Source organism: Sarcophilus harrisii, chromosome 3 (assembly GCF_902635505.1).
Source record: "Sarcophilus harrisii chromosome 3, mSarHar1.11, whole genome shotgun sequence".
Classification (NCBI taxonomy): domain Eukaryota; kingdom Metazoa; phylum Chordata; class Mammalia; order Dasyuromorphia; family Dasyuridae; genus Sarcophilus; species Sarcophilus harrisii.
This window is the reverse complement of record NC_045428.1, coordinates 10,612,978-10,633,024: the sequence shown is the minus strand read 5'-3', so window position 1 is coordinate 10,633,024 and position 20,047 is coordinate 10,612,978. Positions and strand designations below refer to the sequence as shown.

Here is a 20,047-nt window from a genome sequence, read left to right as displayed (position 1 = left end):
CCTTATTGCAAGGTCTGCCAGAACTGTGAGAAAGCGGTCCTTCTAAATTCCTTTTTAAGACTAATGAACAACAACCTCATTTACAGCAAGAATGAGAAATAATACAGCTATTAAAAGCATCTTGTAAGGAAAACTCAGGAAAAAAAAGCCAAGTTCCTGTTAAAAATCCTTCTTCTCCAGCCCACAAATGAACATTACCTTCCTATTATAAACCAAAATAGAAGAATAAATACAACACAAGATAAAATAGTCCCTTGAAAGAAGACATTCAGGAAAACTCTAAACCAATCTCCCGTGGTGTTTAAATGAAAATTCAAGCCATGTTTCCCATGCAAAATACTCCTCCTCAGTCCTTCAGCATAAGTCACTGAAAGATAGGAAGTACTGGTGACTTGAGTCCTTCTGATTTGCTTGATCACAAATTTTTACTGAATTAGGGTTTCACTGAATGAGTTCCAATTGTGTAAACTCTAAGAACCTAATCACGGAGATGAGCTTCAATAGACTTATGCAAAACTTCAAGATAAATGTTTCCTTGGAGTAAACATCCTCTCTCTGGCCCCAGTCATCATCTCAGACAAACAAGTCAATAAAATTGTTCTTATAGAGTCAATGTACTGAGAGTTGACTATCCATTTAGTTGTGACTATTCACTTGACCGAAATCTGTTCAGTGAAACTTCTTCCACTGATTATAAGGTTTGTCTGATTTCAGGCTTCCTTTCAATTTCTCCCTTAGAAAGATAATAAAATAAGTACAATGAGCCAATAGACTTGGCGGGAAAAATCTGTCAGATAAATTGCTCTGCCTTTTGGGAGTAAACATCCTCCTGCTCTGGCCCTGCCGAGTCATCATCTCAGACAAACAATTCAACAAGAATTCTGTTCTTTTATCAGCAGTGCAAATGCTGAGAGATTGACCACATCATTTAGTTGTGGACTCAATTCACTGACCAGGAAATCTGTTCTAGGTGAAACTTCTCTGACCACTCGGATTATAAAGGTTTTGTTTCCTTGATTTTCAGGCTCTCCTTTCAACCCTTCCCACTTGAGTAAAATAAATAAAAATAAGTACAACAGGCCTAACATCAACTTGCTTCAAAGTTAAAATGAACCCCTTCAGAATTCATTGAATTTCCCATAGGAGATCCTGTTTCTTTCCACATCCTTTGGACCAACTTCCCAATAGAAGCTGAAGGACGTGCTTAAATATTGTAAATATATATATTTCTTTCTAGATCATCCATTCTGAGCACAAGAGCAGAGCCCTCTCTCTGGGACTGTCGGATCATTCGAGTTAAGACAGAACTGTTTTAAGAATTCCTTAATAACCTGTGTATCTTTATGAGTTAAAAGTCACCTTGGGAAAAAGGGCTATCTTCAAAAAGTTAGAAATACATCTCCTTGTTTATAGGCTATTGCCAGAGAGCACAGATTAAACTCTTTTCTTATCAATTTCATGAGGATCTTTTCCCTAAATGACCATTCCTTAATTCTTATCAATTTCATGAGGATCTTTTCCCTAAATGCCCACTCCCAAGTTGTGAACACTGAGCAATCGCCATATAAAAGACTTTTCCAATTCTGTGCTATATCAGGTTAGTATCTATGAACAGAGCTACTCAGTTACTAACTGTTCCTTAGGACAAGCGACCAGACCTCAAGGTTCCAACACCAGGACCAGTCACTTGCTTAGTTTCGGAAATTTAATGATTTTCAGAGTGAAAAAGCCAAGTCGAGGTTTGGGGCTTAATTTCTGTGTGGAGAGAAAGAAACCAAAGACAGCCTCTTCTACGTCAGCTGTTTTCGAGACGAGCGTTGCTCTTCGGAGGGATCCGTCAACCAGCCAACGTCCTGTGTTTGTACGTGAAGGGCTTCCGTCACTCATTGATTTTGCACATTTTCCCGTAGCCTCCTCTGCCAGCGTCATAGTCTTTTCGATACTCATCTCGTACCTCAAAAAAAAAAAAAAAAAAAAAAAGCAGAAGACATTGTCACTGTCCCATGGAGAATGAGATGCCACAAAAACTCACCGATAACCCAAACTTGAGAAGTCATATTTATTCTCAGAAGGGAAATGCGGCTAAAATCGTATGGGAAAACCACAGAGAGATCTGACTTCAGGGACCTTACCTGGCCCCCAGATCGTCCTCGTCCATACTGGCGGCCCTCTTTGAAGCCGGCATCCCAATCAGTTCGGATAATGCGATCGTCCAGACGGGTCCCGTTAATGTAGCGCATGGCATTTTCAGCATCTGCTCTGGAGTAATATCTTGGTGTTAAGTGTTAAGGAAGAGAAGGCTGTACTTCTGCAAACATATGTTGATAAAGATGTCCAAAGCAATCACTTTTTAAAATGTAGCTGAACACATGAAATCTGAGCTTAACAGTGACTCATCCCAAGCGAATTAAGTCGAGTCAGAATAAAGAACGTTTTAAGCCTAAAGGCATTTGACCCAGAGACCCAAGAATTTTCTGCATTTCCAGCACCTGCTATGTACCAGGCCCTGATCTCATTTGATCCTCACAACTCCATGAGGCAGGTGCTCTTATAATCCCCACTTTACAGTTTAGGAAAATTGAGGTGGAAAGTGCCAAAGGAACTAATGATATCAAACATCCTAAAATTAAGGACAGATTTATAGCCAGTGTTTCTGATAAAGGTCTCATTTCTAAAATATACACAGAACTGGGTCAAATTTATAAGAATACAAGTCATTCCCAAATTGATAAGTGGTTAAAGGATAGGAATATTTCAGATGAAGAAATTACTCATATTATATGAAAAAATGCTTTAAATCACTATTGATTAGAGAAATGCAAATTAAAACAACTCTGAGGTACCACCTCACACCTCTCAGATTGGCTAAGATGACAGGAAAAAATAATGATGAATGTTGGAGGGGATGTGGGACAACTGGGACATTGATGCATTGTTAGTGGAGTTGTGAGATGATCTACCCATTCTGGACAGCAATCTACAACTATGCCCAAAGAGCTATAAAACTGTGGATCCCCTTTGATCCAGCAGTGTCTCTACTGTTTTATATGCCAAGGAAATCATTAAGGAGGGAAAAGGACCCACATGTGGAAAAATGTTTGTAGCGGCCCTTTTTACGGTAGCAAAGAATTGGAAAATGAGTGAATGCTCATCAGTTGGGGAATGGCTGAACAAGCTGTGGTACATGAAGGTCATGGGATATTACTGTTTTATATAAAAATGATGAACGGACTGATTTTAGAAAGGTCTGGAAAGATTTACACGAACTGATGCTCAGCAAAACAAGCAGAACCAGGAATACAGTGTACATAAGAACAGCAAGAATGTGCGATGATCAACTATGAAAGGCTTGGTTCTTCTCAGTGGTTCAGTGACCCAAAGCAATCCCAGTAAACTTTGGACAGAAAATGCCATCTGAAACCAGGGAAAGAACTATGGAGACTGTATGTAAATCAAACACATGCTCTGTTCACTTCTTTTTTACTTCTTCCATGGTTTTTCCCTTTTGTTCTGATTTTTCTCTCCCAACATAATTCATAAAGCAATGTGTATTAAAAATAATTTTTTTTTTAAGAAAAAAACTTTAAGGGCAGATAGCAAATTGCAGCCAGAGAGAGACTTCCTCTTGGTCTGTGCTTCAGTTCTGTGTCTTGCTGTCCTCAAACATTCTCCACAAGCCCAGTTCTTCACTGGCAGCAGCCTGGCCTGACAGGCCTTAGCCAGAATCTTTCTCTAGCAGCAATCTCGACATGTCGCTCCACATTCTAGGCCTACAATTGCTTCCCAATGCTCAACAGCTAAGCCTGGCTAACCCCTATTTTTATGAGGAGGAACCTGGGGGAGAGAGATTAAGTGATTTGCTTTTGGAAAAACTTCTGCTATCAAGTTCAGCATCAGTCACAATTCCACCTGTAGGGGGAGCAACACTAAGCTGCTTCTTGGGCACCCCAGTCAGCCGAAGAGTACAGAAGCCTAAATACATTGAAAACTACCTGTGATACCTGTGTGAGCTTCTGCAGTTACTCAGAGACGGAAACACACACACACACACACACACACACATATACACGAAGGCTGATGGCTCACTGCCTCCATCCAGCATCCAAGACCGCAAGGGCCCACTAAGGATACTCCACAAAGCAGAACCCACATGCTGTTTTCTTTACTTTATCCAGGCCCATAATGATTTTCTTGATGTCACCGCTTTTTCCGAAGAGCTCATAAATCTGTTCCTCGGTGGTATAAAAAGACAGGTTCCCCACATACAAGGTGCAGCTTTTCTTCAATAACTTCTCTTGGTCCTTCTTGTCACCCTGGAATTTGAAAGAAATCATGGCAACATGACGAGTGTAGCCTGAGGCACCAGAGCATTCTGGTCTAGGACTCTTTTCACACACAGCAGCATTAAAGCTGAGAAATGTGTCAAATCATCAAGTATTTATTTAGCAAGCACCACGTTCCAGGCTCTGGGAAGCCCTGGGGACACAAAGAGAGGCTGCAAACAAGGAGCTTTCCTGCTTTCAAGGAGCACACAATCTAATGGGAAGGCAGCATGCAAACAACTGTAAAATAAAGATGTATATGGGATAAATTAGGGGTAATCAACAGAAGGAAGGAATGGATATTAAAAGAGGTGAAACCTGAAGGAAGCTAGAATACATGAGGAATGGCCAGAGAGAATTCCCACAGCAGAGAGAGGGAGGTTTTTATTTGTGGACCACCAAGAGGCCAGGGTCACTGGGTCAAAGAGTGCCAAGGAGTGAAGTGTAAGGAAACCGGAAAGATAAGAGGGGGCCAGGTTATGAAGGGCTTTGAATGCCAAACAGAACTTTTTATATTTACTCCTGGAAGCGACAAAGAACCCCTGGAATTGATGGTAATTGATATGATCATTGGTATTTTATGAAATCACTTTGGTGACCGAATGAAGGATGGACTGGAGTGGGGAGACTTGAAACAAGCTGATCCAGCCCCAGTTACTGCAATAATCCAGAGTGCTGACAGGGTCAGAGGAGAGGAGGGGGACGGTCAGATGTTTGCTGCCTGACATGAAATCGCCAGATGTTTCAGAGGTGAAACTGAAAGATGAGAGATGAAATGAGGGAGAGATATCTCAGAGGTAAAATCAAGAGATGTTTCAGAGTGAAATCAATGTTGGAGAGAGAAAATTAGGGAGAGATATCTCAGAGATAAAATCAACAGATGTTGGAGATGTAGCAGAGATGAAATTAAGGAGAGACATCTCAGAGGTAAAATCAACGCAGATGTTTCAGAAGTGAAATCAAGGACAGAGATTTCAGAGGTGAAACTGACATGTTGCAGAGGTGAAACTGACAGATGTTGCAGAGGTGAAACTGACAGATGTTGCAGAAGTGAAATCCACAGATGTTGCAGAGGTGAAATCCACAGATGTTGTTAAAGAGATGAAATTAAGGAGAGATATTTCAGGAGTAAAATCAACTGATGTTTGAGAGGTGAAATCAACAGATGTTGGAGATGCTGCAGAGATGAAATTAAGGAGAGACATCTCAGAGGTAAAATCAAAGAGAGATTTCAAAGGTGAAACTGACAGATGTTGCAGAGGTAAAATCGACAGATGTTAAAGAGATGAAATTAAGGAGAGATATTTCAGGGGTAAAATCAACTGATGTTTCAGAGGTGAAATCAACAGATGTTGGAGATGCTGCAGAGATGAAATTAAGGAGAGACATCTCAGAGGTAAAATCAACACAGATGTTTCAGAGGTGAAATCAAGGAGAGAGATTTCAGAGGTGAAACTGACAGATGTTGCAGAGATAAAATTAAGGAGAGATATTTCAAGGGTCAAATCAAAAAAGAGATGTTTCAGAGGTGAAATGGACTAAGATGGAGGCCAGCAGAAGCTGGAGAAGGATGGTAGGTCTGAAAATCAACACCCAGAGATGGGCATTGAAGCCAGGGGGGCTTGGTGGGATCCGCAGATGAAGTGGAAGTCAGGGCCCAGAGGGGCCCCCAGGTACGGGTGTGATCTGAAAACCCAAAGTGAAGAGTCCGAGTCCAGGACTCGAATCCAGGGCCTCGGTACCGGTGTCCAGCTGGAACGGAGGAGGGGGGTGGGGAATGACAGCACACTGTGCGCCCGAGCCTCGCTCTCCCAATGATAGGCCTCTGGAGAGGTGGCGCCCCAGGCCTGGCCCGCTCTCCGGGTCACCCCAGGTGCTTGACACCACTTTCGGACCCTCCCCCCACCTAAAAGCTGGCTTTGATTCCGAGGGAGCCCGCCTCCGGGGGCCGGTGGGCGAGCAGGGGGTGGGGGAAGGCGGGACCTGAGCTCCGGCCCCGCCCGCGGCCGAGGGGGCCCGCTGCCTCAGTTTCCCCACGAGAGGGCCCGGGCGAGACGCTGGGCGAGGGGGCGGGATCGAGCCCGGCCATCCCCCTCCGCCCCCCGCCCCCGGCCTACCCGGAAGTGCTGGTCTCGGTACTGGCCCAGCTGCACGTAGGAGTCGCTGTCCAGCGCGCTCAGGAGCCCGCCCGACATGACGGGGGTGCCGGCCCGAGGCGGCGGGGAGCTCCGCAGGAGAGGCCGGAGGCTGGGGGCGGCCCGGAGGCCGGGCTTCCGGGGAAAACCGGAAACGGCGACGCCCAATCCGGGGGCGCGCCGCCGCTGACGTCACCAGACCGCGACGGCGTGCCGTCACCACTCCGCGCTCGCGCCCTCCCTCTCCGCGCCGGGGCCGGGCCGAGAAGATGGTGCTGCGGCAGTTCCTGCACTCGCTCTTCAACACGCCGCGGCTCGTAGAGCGCCTGGCCGAGTCGCGGCCCATCCGCCGCGCGGCTCAGCTCACGGCCTTGGCGCTGCTGCGAGCCCAGCTCGGGGCCCGGGGGGCGACGCGGAGCCTGCGGGGGCCGGCGGAACGCGCCGCGCGCTTCGGGGCCGCCTTGGCCCGGGAGCTCCGGCGCGGCCTCCGGGAGCGGCCGGCGGCGGGCAAGGAGGGCCCGGGCCGGGGGCGGGGCCCTGAGGCGCGGCGCTAGGGAGCCCCTCCCCCCGGAACGGGCGTCCCGGCAGCCCCTCCCCCGCTCCCCCACATCACCCGCCCTTCTCCCCCCACATCACCCGCCCTTCTCCCCCCGCACCCGGCGGCTTTGGACCCGGGCCGCCGCTGGACCCGGGCCGCCGCTGGACCCCGGCCGCCGCTGGACTCGGGCCTCTTCTGGACCCCGGCCGCCGCTGGACTCGGGCCTCTTCTGGACTCGGGCCTCTTCTGGACCCCGGCCGCCGCTGGACTCGGGCCGCCGCTGGACTCGCTTGACCTTCAGCCGCCCTGGACGGAGGCGGCGGGACGCACGCGGCGCTCCCCTTGCTGGGGTCCCGGCCCTTGCCGCGACGTCCTCCCCTTCACCGCGAGGAGAATTTCCGGAGCCGGACGAGGGGCGGCCGCCCGAGGCCGGGCCTGCGGAAAGCGCCCACTGGCGAGCGGGAGGCGCGGGGCAGAAGCCCGGGCGCACGACCTTGGCCGCCGAAGCCCCGGGACTCCTGAGCGGGCCCTGCCCGCGCCCGCCCGGGGGAGGTGGCACTAGGGCCCTGCGGGGGCTCCCCGCGCGCTCCCGGACTCCGGGCTTGGGAAACTGGGATTGCGCCCCAATAAAGCAGACGGCAAAGTGACAGCCCGCAGCGTGGGAGTGCCTGGCCGGGAGGTGACCCGAGCGCCTGCCGCCGCGGGGATGCGGTGCCCTGCAGAGGCCGCGCTCCCCGGGAAGGTCCTGCTGGGGGGGGGGGGGGGGGGGCTGGCGCATCTGCAAAGCTGGCCCTTTCCGGCTCGCCTTTCTCGCTTCCCCTCCCTGGGGAGCCGAAGGTGGCCCGTGGCCAGCCCCGCGTCACTGGGGCCCCGGGGAAGGTGGGGTCTCCTTGGTGGTGCTGTATGGTGTACCAGGGGCTTTCTCGGCCAGCGTCACTACTGGGCCTCACGCCAAATCACTCCCGGGGTTTGTTTCCTGAGAGCAGGAACAGGCCACCAGAAGTGGTCCCTTCCACCTCTCCGGGCTCGCAAGCCCCTCCTTGGTTGTTTCTGACACTCCCGCCCCCCTTGCCCTTGCCGCCAGCCCGTTGCTAAGCCCCTCTGACCTCTGAAATGTCTCTGGGCCAGACCTTCCACATCAGGGCAGCCTCTGAGCTGTTGCCATCGCAGCCCGTCCTCCAGATTTTGGGTGAGAAGGGAAATGGAAGGAAGGGAAAGTCCTTCCCCTGCTGTGTTCCTCCCGTGACCCTGCTCCTGCCCCTACCTCCCCCCCGCCAGCCAAGACTGAACCTGGCATGTGGCGCTTCCCTCCTGGAAAGCCCGGAGTTCGTCAGCCCCGTGTGATGGTGACTTTGGGGCCCTCGGTTTGGACCAGATGGTTTGTAATCTGAGTCTGAGGGCTCTGAGTGGGTGAGACTCGGGGCACTAGTGGCCACCGAGCTTTGCCTGCAGGAACTGGGAGGCAGCTCTTCCAGCTTTGTAGATGGTCCCCCAGAACCTCGATTACCCCAAGCACGCAGATGCGCAGCATGCATGGGCACGTACACGAACCATTTCCCAGTCCTGGGCTGTCCCATTGTCCCACACATCTCTCTGGTGGCCCGTTGCCCCTGCTCCTTGTGGGGGACTGCTTGGCCATGCAAGACCCTTCCCAGGACCCAAGGATGGTGGTGCGTGAGTGTCCCAGGCTCTCTGAAGGACCTGGATTGCTCACCTGGGCAGCACAGGGAAGGCGGGGAGGGCTGGAGCCAGGAGCAAGCTCATTTGTCTTCCGAGCTTTCCAGGTCAGCTCCTGCCCCGGTGGGGGGGCAACTGAGACAAAATTCTCATTTCTGAATTATAAAAGGACCAAGATGAGCTGCTCATCTCCAGCCTCACTAGGGTCACCTAAGGGCACACTCCCCAGGAGGCAGAACAGTGGTGGAGAGGAGACCTCACTACCGGGGATTATTTAGCTCAGGGGAGCCTCAGTTTACACTTGTGTAAGATGAAGGGTTGGAACTCTTCCAGCTCTACCCTCTGATTGAAACCTTGGTCAGTCTTGGGGTGGGGGTGGGAGGGCTCTTGCTTGAGTGAGAAGTGTGAGAAATCCTAAAGAGCACCCAGGGGTGGGGGTGGCATTCCCTGCCCCACCCCTCCTGCTCATTTCTGGGTCCTCTCTGGAACAAGGGATCCCAACTCGGCAGCCATCTCAGGCCAGCTCCCACATCCCCTGCTGGCTGAGGCAGCCTTGATTTTCACTTGGTTCGGTGAAACTTGCCCATCGTGTCAAGTGGAGCGGTGTGTGGACATTGCCTCCTGTCTGGGGTCCCCAGACAACCACGTTCTGGCAAACCTGGAGGTGAACTCAGTGGCTCCCCACTTCCCTAAAATGTGGCACCTTTAACCTGCTCCCTCCTTTCCCTTTCTCTACTTCAGTTCAATGCTTAGTCTTTTCCCCCAAGGAATATGGTACCAGCATGGATCCATTCAGACCAATCGTGGCCCCTTTACACAAGGCAAATAGCTCGTCTCTTGCTATCATATGGGAAGTCCCCATATGGGGGTAATCCTTGCCTTGAAGGACCAGTTGCCCAGTCTGTCACGTAGCTACCAAACATCTTCCCGAGACCCTTTCCTGCAGCCTCACGTACAAACTCGTGGCTTAGGGAGTTTGGAAACTTCCTCCTGCTCTCCTGCCTGCTTTGCCCATTCTAGGCAGTGTGGACGGACGCCAGCCTGCATCCTTTAACTTGATGAGCCTTCTCTGAATGTGTGCACAGGGTCATACTCTCCCCTGCCCCGTGTCCAACACTCCCTCCCTCCTCATCTTCTCTTCCCAGATCCTTCTCTGTTTTCTAGGACCACGTCTGGTGCCACTTCCTTGCTCTGCCCCTCCTCCTTAGCAAAAGTGTCCCTTCCTTCAGTTATTCCACAGTCAGTGACATGAGACTTCATTATAATCCAAACAAAGTTAATTCACATTTAATGAACATAGAACATGAGCTTCCTCCCAGTCTAACTAGGGGAGAGAAGCATTCTACTGGGAAGTCTGGTGAGGAATATAATACAGAGAACAAACCCAAAGTGCTTTGAATGACTCCTGTATGTAACATGTATGACATAAACACCCATGTACAACCACGTTCACGAAGGAAGAATTCTCCCAGATACGCACAGCACCAGGGAGTTGGGCTTCCCCCCTCTGTCTGGCCCCTAGCTCAGGCCAACTCATGCTCACACAGATGACCTTGCGAAACCACGGACTTTGGCTGAGAGAGAAGTCCAGATGTTATCTAGGAATAAACGAGGATGGGCCTGGCAGGTGCAAGGGTTCCACTCAGCCCCCATACAGGGAAGGAAGCGGGAGGGGACTTGTGAAATCATGACTCCCTCTACACTATCCATGCTCTGGTTGGATCTGGGAAAATTTGGGGCACCCCACTTAGACATCCTGAGGAGGGGGAGCAGTCTAGAACCCATGTCAAGGAAGGTTTGAAAGAACTAGGCTTTTCTGCTCTGAAGAACGGAAGGCATCTTGGCATCATAAGATAATTGGAGGGCCTCTTGTGGAGAAGGGAGAGCCCTTGTGCTGCTTAGCCCCAGGAGATTAAACTAGGGTGGGAGTTAAGGTCACCCTAAGGAATGCCTTCCCGGCTCCAACAGTCGTCCAACAGGAAAATGGGCTTCCAGGTGAAGTAGTGAGATCCCCATCATGGAGGTGGTCAAGGTTGGATAACCCTTTATTAAAGATATTGTAAAGGGGATGGTGAATGCTGTAGTGCTTAGATGGCACCTTGGGTCTATGACTTGAGTTTATTGGTTATAATTCACCGTCAGTGGCAGGAAACGAGGCTTCACAGGGCAGTCCATCCCATCTTGGCACATAGAAGCAGGAAGATGGCTGAATGGGATGGCAAGAGGAATGACAGGTAGATGGACATACCTTTTATTAAGCACTTACTATGTACCAGGGACTACCTGCTAATTAAGAAAAAAGTTTTACTGGGCAATTCATTTGAGTCCTTTGAGTATTTGCTTCCTCACTTGCAAAATAAGAACTGGACTGAGGCCCCTCCTTTGCCTCTTCCATCCAGGGATGCTTCTGAGCCAAAATCTTCCTACTGGCCTACTCCCTTCCCCAAGAAAGCCCTTCAAATGTATCCAGACTGTAATCGGGTCCTGTTAGACTCCCTCCCTTAACCTCCCAATGTCCCCTGCCCACCATCTTTGGGCTCAAGGTTCTACCTTACTTCAATTTTTCCTCCTGTGGCATAACTTCAAGCCCCCTCAGGGGACTTCAAGTGGCCTGGGTCTCCTCAGACAGGAAATTCCCACTGTCCGTAAGGACCTGGGATGCCGCCTGGAACCGGGGAGAAGCCGGGCTGACACAGTCCGTCTTTGGCTTGGTTTGGCCTGGGACAGGGACCGACATTCACTTTGGTCATTCGGTCCCCGGGTGCTGTGCAGGGTGTTGTCCAGTCTGTCAGCGTCCTCTCTGGGGACTCCGCCAGTCTTATTTATTAGGTGATGGAACTTGGACGGGGTAGGGGAGGAGGGCAAGAGCCCCCTTTCTGGAAGGGTCACAGCTCCTTCTGCTCCCCCACCTCCAGGATGTAGAGGCTCAGGGAGTCCTTCCAACGGCTGCTCAGCAGAGCCGAGAGCCTGGGAGGGTCCTCCAGAGTCAAGTGGGGGAGCACCCGAGTCTCGTTCTTCAGGGAGAAGGGGCAGCGGGCCACAGCCTCCCGGGCCGTCCCGGGGGTCACCACGAAGATCCGGCAGATCCGATCGCCCCCCGCGCTCTTGCAGATGGGCTGGCTGCTGAGCTGCTCCAGGGTCCGGCACAGGGTCCCGCTCTCGGCCCCGCCCAGGTCGATGACCTCCACGGGCGGCTCTTGCCCGTGCAGGCGGAGGAGGTAGCGGGGCGGCATGTAGGTGTGGCTGAAGAGCAGGGTGTAGTGGGAGGGCTGCCCCTCGGGCCCCGGGGAGTGGATGCTCCGCTCCAGGTGGGCCAGGCAAGGGACCAGGCCGCCCTGATGCAGGCAGCCGAAGAACAGGGCCCCGAGGCCATTGAAGAGAATGACGGCGGCGGCTCTCCACGGGCCCAGGCCGCGGCCCTTCTGGCTGCTGAGCAGGGTGAGGGGCGTCAGGAGGGGCACCAGGAACCGAGGCTCCTGGTGGCTGAAGAGGGAGAGCAGGCCCAGCGGGACGAAGTAGAAGAGCAGGAGCACGGTCCTCGTGTCCAGGAGGCCGCCGGCGGCCCGCGCCCAGCCCGCCCGGAGCTGAGCCAGCGAGCCCAAGCTCTCCTTCAGCACCCCCCACGCGCCCGTCACGGCCCGGACGTGCAGCGGCCCGAAGAGCAGGAGCCCGTTGACGGCCAGGTGCGTGAGGCGGGGGTGCGTGCCGTGCCGCGCCAGGTTCCGGGGGTCCAGGTTGTAGGCGAGGAAGTGGGCGGGCGTCAGCACCGGCCCGGGGCCCAGCCCCAGGCGCCACGAGTAGTACCACGAGTCGGCGGCCACGAAGACTCCGGCCGCCAGCGCGGCCCCGGGCAGCAGCTCCCGCGCGCCCCGGCCCAGCGCCTTGGCGCTCAGAGGCCGCCCGCCCGCGCCGCCCCCGGCCCAGAGGAGCAGCGGCGGCAGCGCGAAGGCCAGGAAGGTGGGCCGGTTGAAGAAGCCCGCGGCCAGCAGCGCGCCCAGGAGCCGGCCGCCGCCCCGCGCGCCCGGGGCCGCCAGCAGCAGCAGCCACGAGAAGAGGACGCCCTCCACGGCGTTGGCCAGGGTCCGCGTGTGGAAGACCAGGGCCACGTGGGAGCCGGCCAGCAGCAGCAGCGCGCGCCAGGGCTCGGCCCCCCAGCGCGCCGCCGCCCGGAACGCGGCCCAGTCCAGGCCGAAGGAGAGCGCCGTGAAGGCCAGGCGCGGCCCCACCAGGAGGCTGTAGCCGCTGACGGCGCCCGGCCACAGGCCCAGCAGCCAGAAGACCGAGCCGGCCGTCAGCAGCGGGAAGAGCACGCTCCGGCAAGGGGCGCCCGGCAGGAACTCCCAGGGCCGGTACGCCTCCAGGCCCAGCACGTCCTCTGGCAAGGGAGAGAGACAGCAGTGAGGAAGGGTCCGGCAGGAAGCCGGGGTCCCAGCGCCGCCCAACGGCCCCGCGCCCGCTGCCGGGGCTGCAGAGGGGGGGTGCAGAGCTAGCTCCTGGCAGCCCCTCCCTCCCTCGGCTAGCAGGGCTGGGCCGCCGGCCACGGGACCCCTTCCTTCTGGGGCCTCGCAAGCAAGACCCTCACCAGCCCCGTTCAGGGACCGTTGGGGCCCTAGAGGAAGGGGCAAAATGCCCATCCCTCCTCTGAGGGCGGCTGGGAGGGGCAACTCCGGGGGTGGGCTCGGTGGCTGAGCCGGCTTCTGTCTCCTTCCCATAACAAGGTTTCAATGGAAAGGTCACGTCAGCAGGAGGTCGGGCAGAGCATCCTTCAGGGATGCAAGATCAAGGACATCACAAAAAAAGACGGTCGGTCTTGGTTCCAGACGGGGAACATCCGCCTTTTAGTGGGGAGCTCCTCCCATGGACCAAGGACCAATCCCTGGGAACTGACCCCCTGGCACTGCGGCCACCCTCCCTCCCAAAAATCCCTCCGCCGGGGCATACAGGCCCCTGGTCAGTAACACCAGGTCTGCGGGCTCAGGGTGAACCTCAGAGGGTGTCATTTCTTCCTATTTCCCGGTACCGGGTTTGTGTATACATATATTTCGTTTTCCTGGCTCAAGGGAGACAATCATAAACGCTGAGCACGGTGCCTGGCCTATGGCAGGCACTTCATAAATGCGGGCACCCAATGGAAGCTTCTCAAGGGCAGAGACTTTGCCTTTTGCCTCGGTCTCCAGCACCCAGCAGTGTCTGCTGTGTCTCAGGTGTGAAGAAATGAATAGTAACAAATAAAACAGCAAACATTCCCAGAGCCGATTGTGCCCCTGCCCTCGAGAAGCTCCCATTCTAGCAGGGAGGTCCAGCTAGGAGGAGGACATAATAAAGGAGGTAATTTGCCGGGGCGGGGGTGGGCCCCAGTTCCAGCTGTTTGCTCCGGCCTTCTCCATCCTGCCAGGTGGGCTGGGCCCCGCTCCCAGATTGGTTTAGAGAGGGTTTTTTTCTCCCAGTAGTCATTGGCAGGAAACCCGGCAAGCAGCTTGGGAGCTGTGCCCCAGGGACAGAGGGCACAGCCGCCCACTTCACTACAGATGCTTAGGATTCATTAAAAACCAGTTCTCTTCCTTCCTGGTGGGGGGGGGGGGAGGCCCCAGGGCCTGGTGGTGGGAGCTCAGAGACTTGGCGCCTCTGACTCAGCTGAGACGGAGGATTCAGGGTGGGTCCCCGGGGACCCTGAGTACCCCAGAGGTGCAGAACCTGAGAAAGGATGTGGAGAGGAGGCCCTGGAATTTGCTCATCTGTAAAATGAGGAGGAGGAGGGGCTTCAGAAGACTGAAGGAGCCCCACTCACTCACAACCGCATCATCTCCCATCCCCAGGCACTTGCCGTGGCCGTCCCCCCGCTCTCCGGCCTCTCCTCTGCCTCAAGGCCCAGCTCCAACCCTGCTAAGGCGGCCTTTCCTCATGTCTGCGGCTGAGGGGGGCAGGGGGCAGCTCTTCATGGGCCTCAAGACCCCTTTGCACAATCATGTTTGTGTGGCCACATTCCAAATGGAAAACAAGGGTGCGATTTTGCTCTCCTCTCCGAGTTCTCAGCCCCTCTCAGGTCTGGGTGCAGAGCCCAAGGGGCTGGGGAGTCCTGAGTCTGGCGCTAGCCACTGCCCTTGGGCAGACCTTGGGCAGGCCGGAGCCCCTCCAGAATTCTGTAGCCAGCAGGCCCCACAGTGCCTGGCATACAGTAAGCACCTAATAAATGCTTATTGACAGTGATGGAGCCATGATCCCATTCATAGGGTCTTTGAGTTCACTTGTCTAATTTTCTCATTTTACAGATGAGCAAGCTGAGACCCAGGCAGGCAATAGGGGATAGACTTAAGGTTTGGTGATTCGAACTCGGGTCTCTGGGGCCACTGCCCTTCCCAGCACACCTCACGATGTCCCTGAGAGCCCGGGAGATGTCCTTCTCCCTGGGGACCATGTCTGGATGCTTCCACCTGAAGGACAGCTCAGAGCGGGAGCCCTTGTCCGTGCGAGCCCAGGAGCGTACGTCCACATGGGCTCCCAGCCCTCGCTCCATCCAGCGTCGAGGTCAAAGGCAGCCCCTTTCAGGAGACCTCTCCCGACCCCCCCCCCCACCTCACTGCAGTTGGGTCTGCACCCTGTGTTCCCGTATCTGTAGCGTGCCGTACCCCTCCAAGGGAAGGCTCCCAGGGAGGGCACCTGGCTGGGCTTTGTCTCTGTATGCCAGCTCCCAGCAAGGACTTTGAAAATCACTGCCAACATGCAGGCGCTCGGTTCCCACGCTGGATCCTTATCTGAGTCTCCCTTCCCCTCAGACAGTGTTTGAACTTGTGGGAAAGGGCACCCCAGGTGCAGGGAGGGGGCCACAAAAGCGCCTTTTCTTGCCAGGCCTTTGCTCTGGATTAAACACACCCTCTGACTGGTAAAAGCAGCAACTCGGGGCGGGGGTCGAGGGGGGGGGGAGCGATGGGGCGGAGGGGCTGGTGAACTGTGGTTTGGGAGAGGACATAGCCTCCCAGAGCCCCTGGAACCTGGGCTTCCTTTGGTACTTAAACAGCCCTTTTTTGCTCACTGGCTAATTTTTAAAAAGCATCCATAAGCATGGTTTTCACAGCGGAGAGAAAGCAAATGATCGGCCACTTAGGGGCCAGGGGTTTACCTGCCATGACTTCGGGCGACTGGAAGAATTCATCGGGATGCAGGTAGCCTGTCTGGGGGAGAAGACACCAGGCGATCCGCAGCAAGGCCAGGGCCCCCCAGAGCACCTGGGCGGCCCCCATCTCCGGCCCGGGCAGCTCTCCCTCTACACAGTCTGAAGTGGGACAATTCAAACGTGAAAAACAGAACTCAGTTATCAGTAGCATCAAAAATGGGCCACCAAGAGAGAGCAGAGGTGTGGCCGTGGCTTCTGGGGACCTCTCCCGCCCCATCCCCTTCCTGTGGGGCTCACGTGTGTCAGGGGGCAGGGAGGGTCTGGGCTAGGGCGGCCCGTGCCAGCCGAGGTGCCCCCTTGGCTCGCCAAGCTATCCTTCAGCTCTCAGCCGCCAGGGTGGGACTTGGGCAGAGCCACAATGGGGAGGAGAGAGCACTTCCTCCTCAGATAGGGCTCCGGCCCAAGGAGACAGAGGGAGAGGGCCCTTGCCTCCCTCCCTGCTTCTCCAGCTCCCTGTGACCTTGGGAAAGGTCGTCGCACTGCTCTGGGGACCCTCGGGACCCTGGGAAAGGATGGAGCTGGAGCAGAGACTGAGGGCTCCGGAATTCACCCGTTCTGTCCCGCACTGGGAGGCTGCACGGGGGCTCTCTGCCATCGGACACTGCCCAGAGGCACGCCCGGCCCCTGCAGGACGGCTTCTGACCACTGGGCACCTCCTCTTTAACCCTTCGGTCCCCAGGTTCTGCAACATCCTTCCCCTCCTCTCCCAGGGAGCCGGCCCGGCACAAAGAACCTTTATGGGACCTTTTTAGTGGGCCCAAGCAGAGCCCTAACTGTCACCCTTTAGCATTCCAGCAGCGGTTTCCTTGGAGCAGACATGAGCATTTCCAGACGCTGGCAAACAGCCGCGTCCGGTTCCACACTTGGAGTCCCTTGGGTACCCACTCCCGGCCGGAGTCAGGAAGAGCCCTGTGACTTCCAAGCAGACCTAGTTTGGCTCAGTTTGCTCATCTGTGCAATGGGGGAGTTGGCCTCCGAGCTCCTTTGTAGCTCCAGATCTGTGACTGACTGAACCCCACCGTGGGGACCATCAGCTCCCACATCCCTCAAGTTCTTCCCTGTATTGATCAATCAGCAAACGCTTATCAAAGGCCCATCCAAGACTTTTCCTTCGCAGGTCAGGGCCAGGGAGAAGAGTTGGAGATGCTCCTAATGGACCTGCAGGTGGCTGCGGACAGGAAAAAGCAGCCCAGGAGCCTGCTTTGGCCTTTGCCCTCTCCACGGGCCTCAGTTTCCCCATTTACCCCTAAATTCGCGCTCCACGCGACAGGGGCTTCTTTATCGCCGGGGGAAGCCTCTCCCGGGACCGCGCTCCAACTCCTCGCCCCTCCCACCAGGCAGGAGCAGAGGGGCGGGCCCAGGCGGGGGAGGAGTCACACTTACCACCCCCCAATCACAGCCTTCCTCTGGGGCCGCCCCGCCCACTCATGCAAATATAACCTTGCAGGCTCCAGGTGGGGGGATCCGCCTCCTCCCCCTTCCTCTTTCGGGGAGACCTCTCCCCCTACAATGCGGACGCGGCCTAAGGCGGGAGCGGAGGAGACCGTTCCGAAAACGGATCTATCCTCCGGGACCACCGAGAGCAGCGTGGGTGAGAGAGGGCTCGGTAACCATAGAAACGGCGGCCTGCCCCAGCCCGAGCGCACACATGCGTGGTATTAGCGGGAGGGAAGGGCCGCGAGAAGGGCCCGTGCAGTGCGTTCCCAAGCATCTTCCAAGCGCGCAGCCCGCGCAGCCCGGTCCCCTTTCTCCTGCCCGAGGAACCTCGGCTGCAGGCCCCGCCCCTTCCCCGCCCCCATTCGTGCAGCAGCCGATAGAGCTTGGCTTAGCGCTGGGTGGGCTTTAGGCCTGCCCCGGGCCGACCGCCCTCGTTTCACAGGTGGGGGCACCGAGGAAGGCAGAGCGAAGGCTCGGCCTTGGGGAGAAATGGGAGAAATGACTGGAGGCCCCCACCCTGGGGGGCGTCCGGAGGACGGAATCCAAGCTGACCGCCTCCCCGGCCCCACCCAGAGTCAGTGGCGGTCACAGGGACTCCGAGTCTTGCCTTCAGAGCTTGGAGGCGACTCTCCTGCCCCGTGTCCTCCTCTGGGAAACAGACGCTCCCTCCTGGCTAATACCACGGTCAGTGGGCGCTCCCGGGCCCTTCGTCTCTGACCTCTTGCTACCTTCTCCTAGTCTTTCCTATGTTCCCGTCTCTGCCAAGGGAGCTAGCCCTCCCACGGTGCCCTCCGGCAGACGCCCCCTCCCTCCCACGGTGCCCTCCGGCAGACGCCCCCTCCCTCCCACGGTGCCCTCCGGCAGACGCCCCCTCCAGCATCCCTTTTACCAGTATCCTGGTTCCTTCCCTATTGCCTTCAGACACGCTGGTCTGGCCCAAACTTAAAAAACTAACCCGAGAGGCTCCCAGCGCCTTCTGTTTCCGCCCTGGGTGATGACCAAAGCCTTGGGAAAGCTAAGTGGGCCCCTCCCTCCTCACTGGGTGATCCGGCTTCTGACCTCACCCTTCCACTGAAACTGCTCCCCCCAAGTGACCGGCGGTCTCTGAGTCTCCAGGTGAGATGGACTTTTCTCCGTCCCCATCCTCCTCGACCCCTGCTGGCCCCCTCCCACAAGGGTCTCCTTCCTCTGGGTCTGCGTGACCCGGGGTCCTTCCCCTCTGACCCCCTTCTCACCCATCCCTGCAGGCTCATGGTCCACATCACTGCCCGTAGCTAAGGGGGTTTCCAAGCTTCCCGCCAGGCCGCTTCTCTCCTGCAGGCTCCTGCTGATCTCCACTAGGCAGCCCCCGCCCCAGTCTCCCCCCATTCACTCTGCCCTCACCAGCTGCCGGCTGGACGTCAACTGGATGTCCCGGAGAGAGCTTTAAACTCTGCCTGCCCTTCCCCCCACATCCTTCCCTCTGACAGGCCCCTGTCTCTCTGGAAGGTCCCGCCGGGCTTCCATCTTGGAGACCTAGACCTCCTCCCTCTCCCTCACCCCTTATCCCATCACCGCAGGGTGTGAAGCATCAGGGAAGGCTTCATGGAGGAGGGGGGAGCTCTTGCTCTGCACGTGTGAGGGGCGAGAGTGGCTGGCTGAGGGTGCAGAGAATCCCGGATTTCCAGCTGGGAGAGACCCGGAGGTCGGCCCGGTTCGGGATGCGGAGCTGCTTCCCCTGTTCCCGCAGCGGCTCCCGGATCAGGGGCAGAAGTTCTGCTCCTCCCGGACTCCTCTGCGCCCTGCCGCCGCCCTTCGGCAGCGCTCGCAATTGTGTGGCCACGTCTGTGCCCACTAGCGACTCCGGGCCCTGCCGGACCGCAGGATCGGGCCCCTGATTCTCCAGAGCCGGCGCAGAGGCCCCCGAGACTTGGGGGCCCCCGAAGCGGGGCAGGGCGGGCGCAGCAAAGCGCCAGAATCCGGGCCCACGGAAGCAGCGCGGCAACGGCCCCCGACAGCAGGAATCCCTCTCCTTACCCCAAACGAGCGGGGCTCCTCCTCCGGCCGAGAGTCCGCGCCCTTGTCTTTTCCCTTTCCAAGTCAGCTCTGCCTGCGGCGCGACTCGCTCGGGCTCTGGGGCTTCCGGCTCGGGCTCCCCAGCTGGAGTGGGAGGCCCCTGCCCAGAAAACGAACAAGAAAAGCGGCTTACGCCCTCCCCCCGGGTCCCGGCCTTCTGCCCTCCCTCCCTCCCCCCCGGCACCGCACGTGAGAAGCCCTCGGGCCCGGCTCCCTGGCCGCCGCAGTCCGGCGGGAGACCTGGGGCAGCGCGGAGCCGGGGGAGGGGGCCGCCCGGCGCAATGCGGCATCCGCGCCCAGGCTACCTGGCCGAGCGGGGCTGCCGGGCGCGGGGAGGGGGCCACTTAAAGGAGCCGCCCAGAGCCTGCCGCGGGAGGCAGGGGGGCCGCGAGGAAGGGGGATGGATCGGACTGGGATGACAGAACCCAGCGAGCATCTCCTGACAGGCAGGAGCAGCCACCCCCTTATCGGGAGTACGCGAACGCAGGAGACGGATTCTGCGCGTCCTCCTCCCTGCCATCCGTGCGGGCGCCGGGGCTGCCGGCCCCCAGTCTGCCCTTTCCGCGTACCCAGCCCGACGAGGCTCTGCCCTGGCGGGGCTCGGCACTCGGCCTCGCCCGCCCCCTCCCCCTTCCCCCATCCTGGGCTTTCTCGCAGTCATTCCTTGATTTTTGCTTCAGGGCAACACTTCCCAACATCCTCCCTGCTCCTG

At 56.6% G+C, this 20,047-nt stretch overlaps 3 protein-coding genes across 5 annotated transcripts; 1 reads left to right on the top strand and 2 right to left on the bottom strand.

Annotated features, from left to right (window-relative positions):
- Positions 1–824: 824 nt before the first annotated feature.
- On the bottom strand, positions 825–6,610 carry NCBP2 (nuclear cap binding protein subunit 2). The gene is made up of 4 exons (XM_031957522.1): positions 6,440–6,610; positions 4,132–4,313; positions 2,133–2,271; positions 825–1,954 (listed from the first exon to the last, which is right to left on the bottom strand). The coding sequence occupies exons 1-4, from the start codon at positions 6,515–6,517 to the stop codon at positions 1,880–1,882; spliced, it is 474 nt and encodes a 157-aa protein (XP_031813382.1). The 5' UTR covers positions 6,518–6,610; the 3' UTR covers positions 825–1,879.
- A 90-nt stretch (positions 6,611–6,700) lies between these two features.
- Positions 6,701–11,133, top strand: NCBP2AS2 (NCBP2 antisense 2 (head to head)). The gene has a single exon (XM_031957524.1). It carries the CDS (start codon positions 6,727–6,729, stop codon positions 7,009–7,011), a length of 285 nt encoding a protein of 94 aa, XP_031813384.1. The 5' UTR covers positions 6,701–6,726; the 3' UTR covers positions 7,012–11,133.
- A 345-nt stretch (positions 11,134–11,478) lies between these two features.
- On the bottom strand, positions 11,479–19,799 carry PIGZ (phosphatidylinositol glycan anchor biosynthesis class Z). 3 transcript variants are annotated; one of them, XM_031957519.1, is made up of 3 exons: positions 19,297–19,799; positions 15,790–15,942; positions 11,479–13,047 (listed from the first exon to the last, which is right to left on the bottom strand). In XM_031957519.1, the coding sequence occupies exons 2-3, from the start codon at positions 15,908–15,910 to the stop codon at positions 11,558–11,560; spliced, it is 1,611 nt and encodes a 536-aa protein (XP_031813379.1). In that variant the 5' UTR covers positions 15,911–15,942; positions 19,297–19,799; the 3' UTR covers positions 11,479–11,557. The 3 variants fall into 3 exon arrangements, with proteins under 3 accessions (XP_031813379.1, XP_031813380.1, XP_031813381.1); XM_031957520.1 differs by lacking the exon at positions 19,297–19,799 and adding an exon at positions 16,081–17,612; XM_031957521.1 differs by lacking the exon at positions 19,297–19,799 and adding an exon at positions 16,394–17,612.
- Positions 19,800–20,047: the final 248 nt, after the last annotated feature.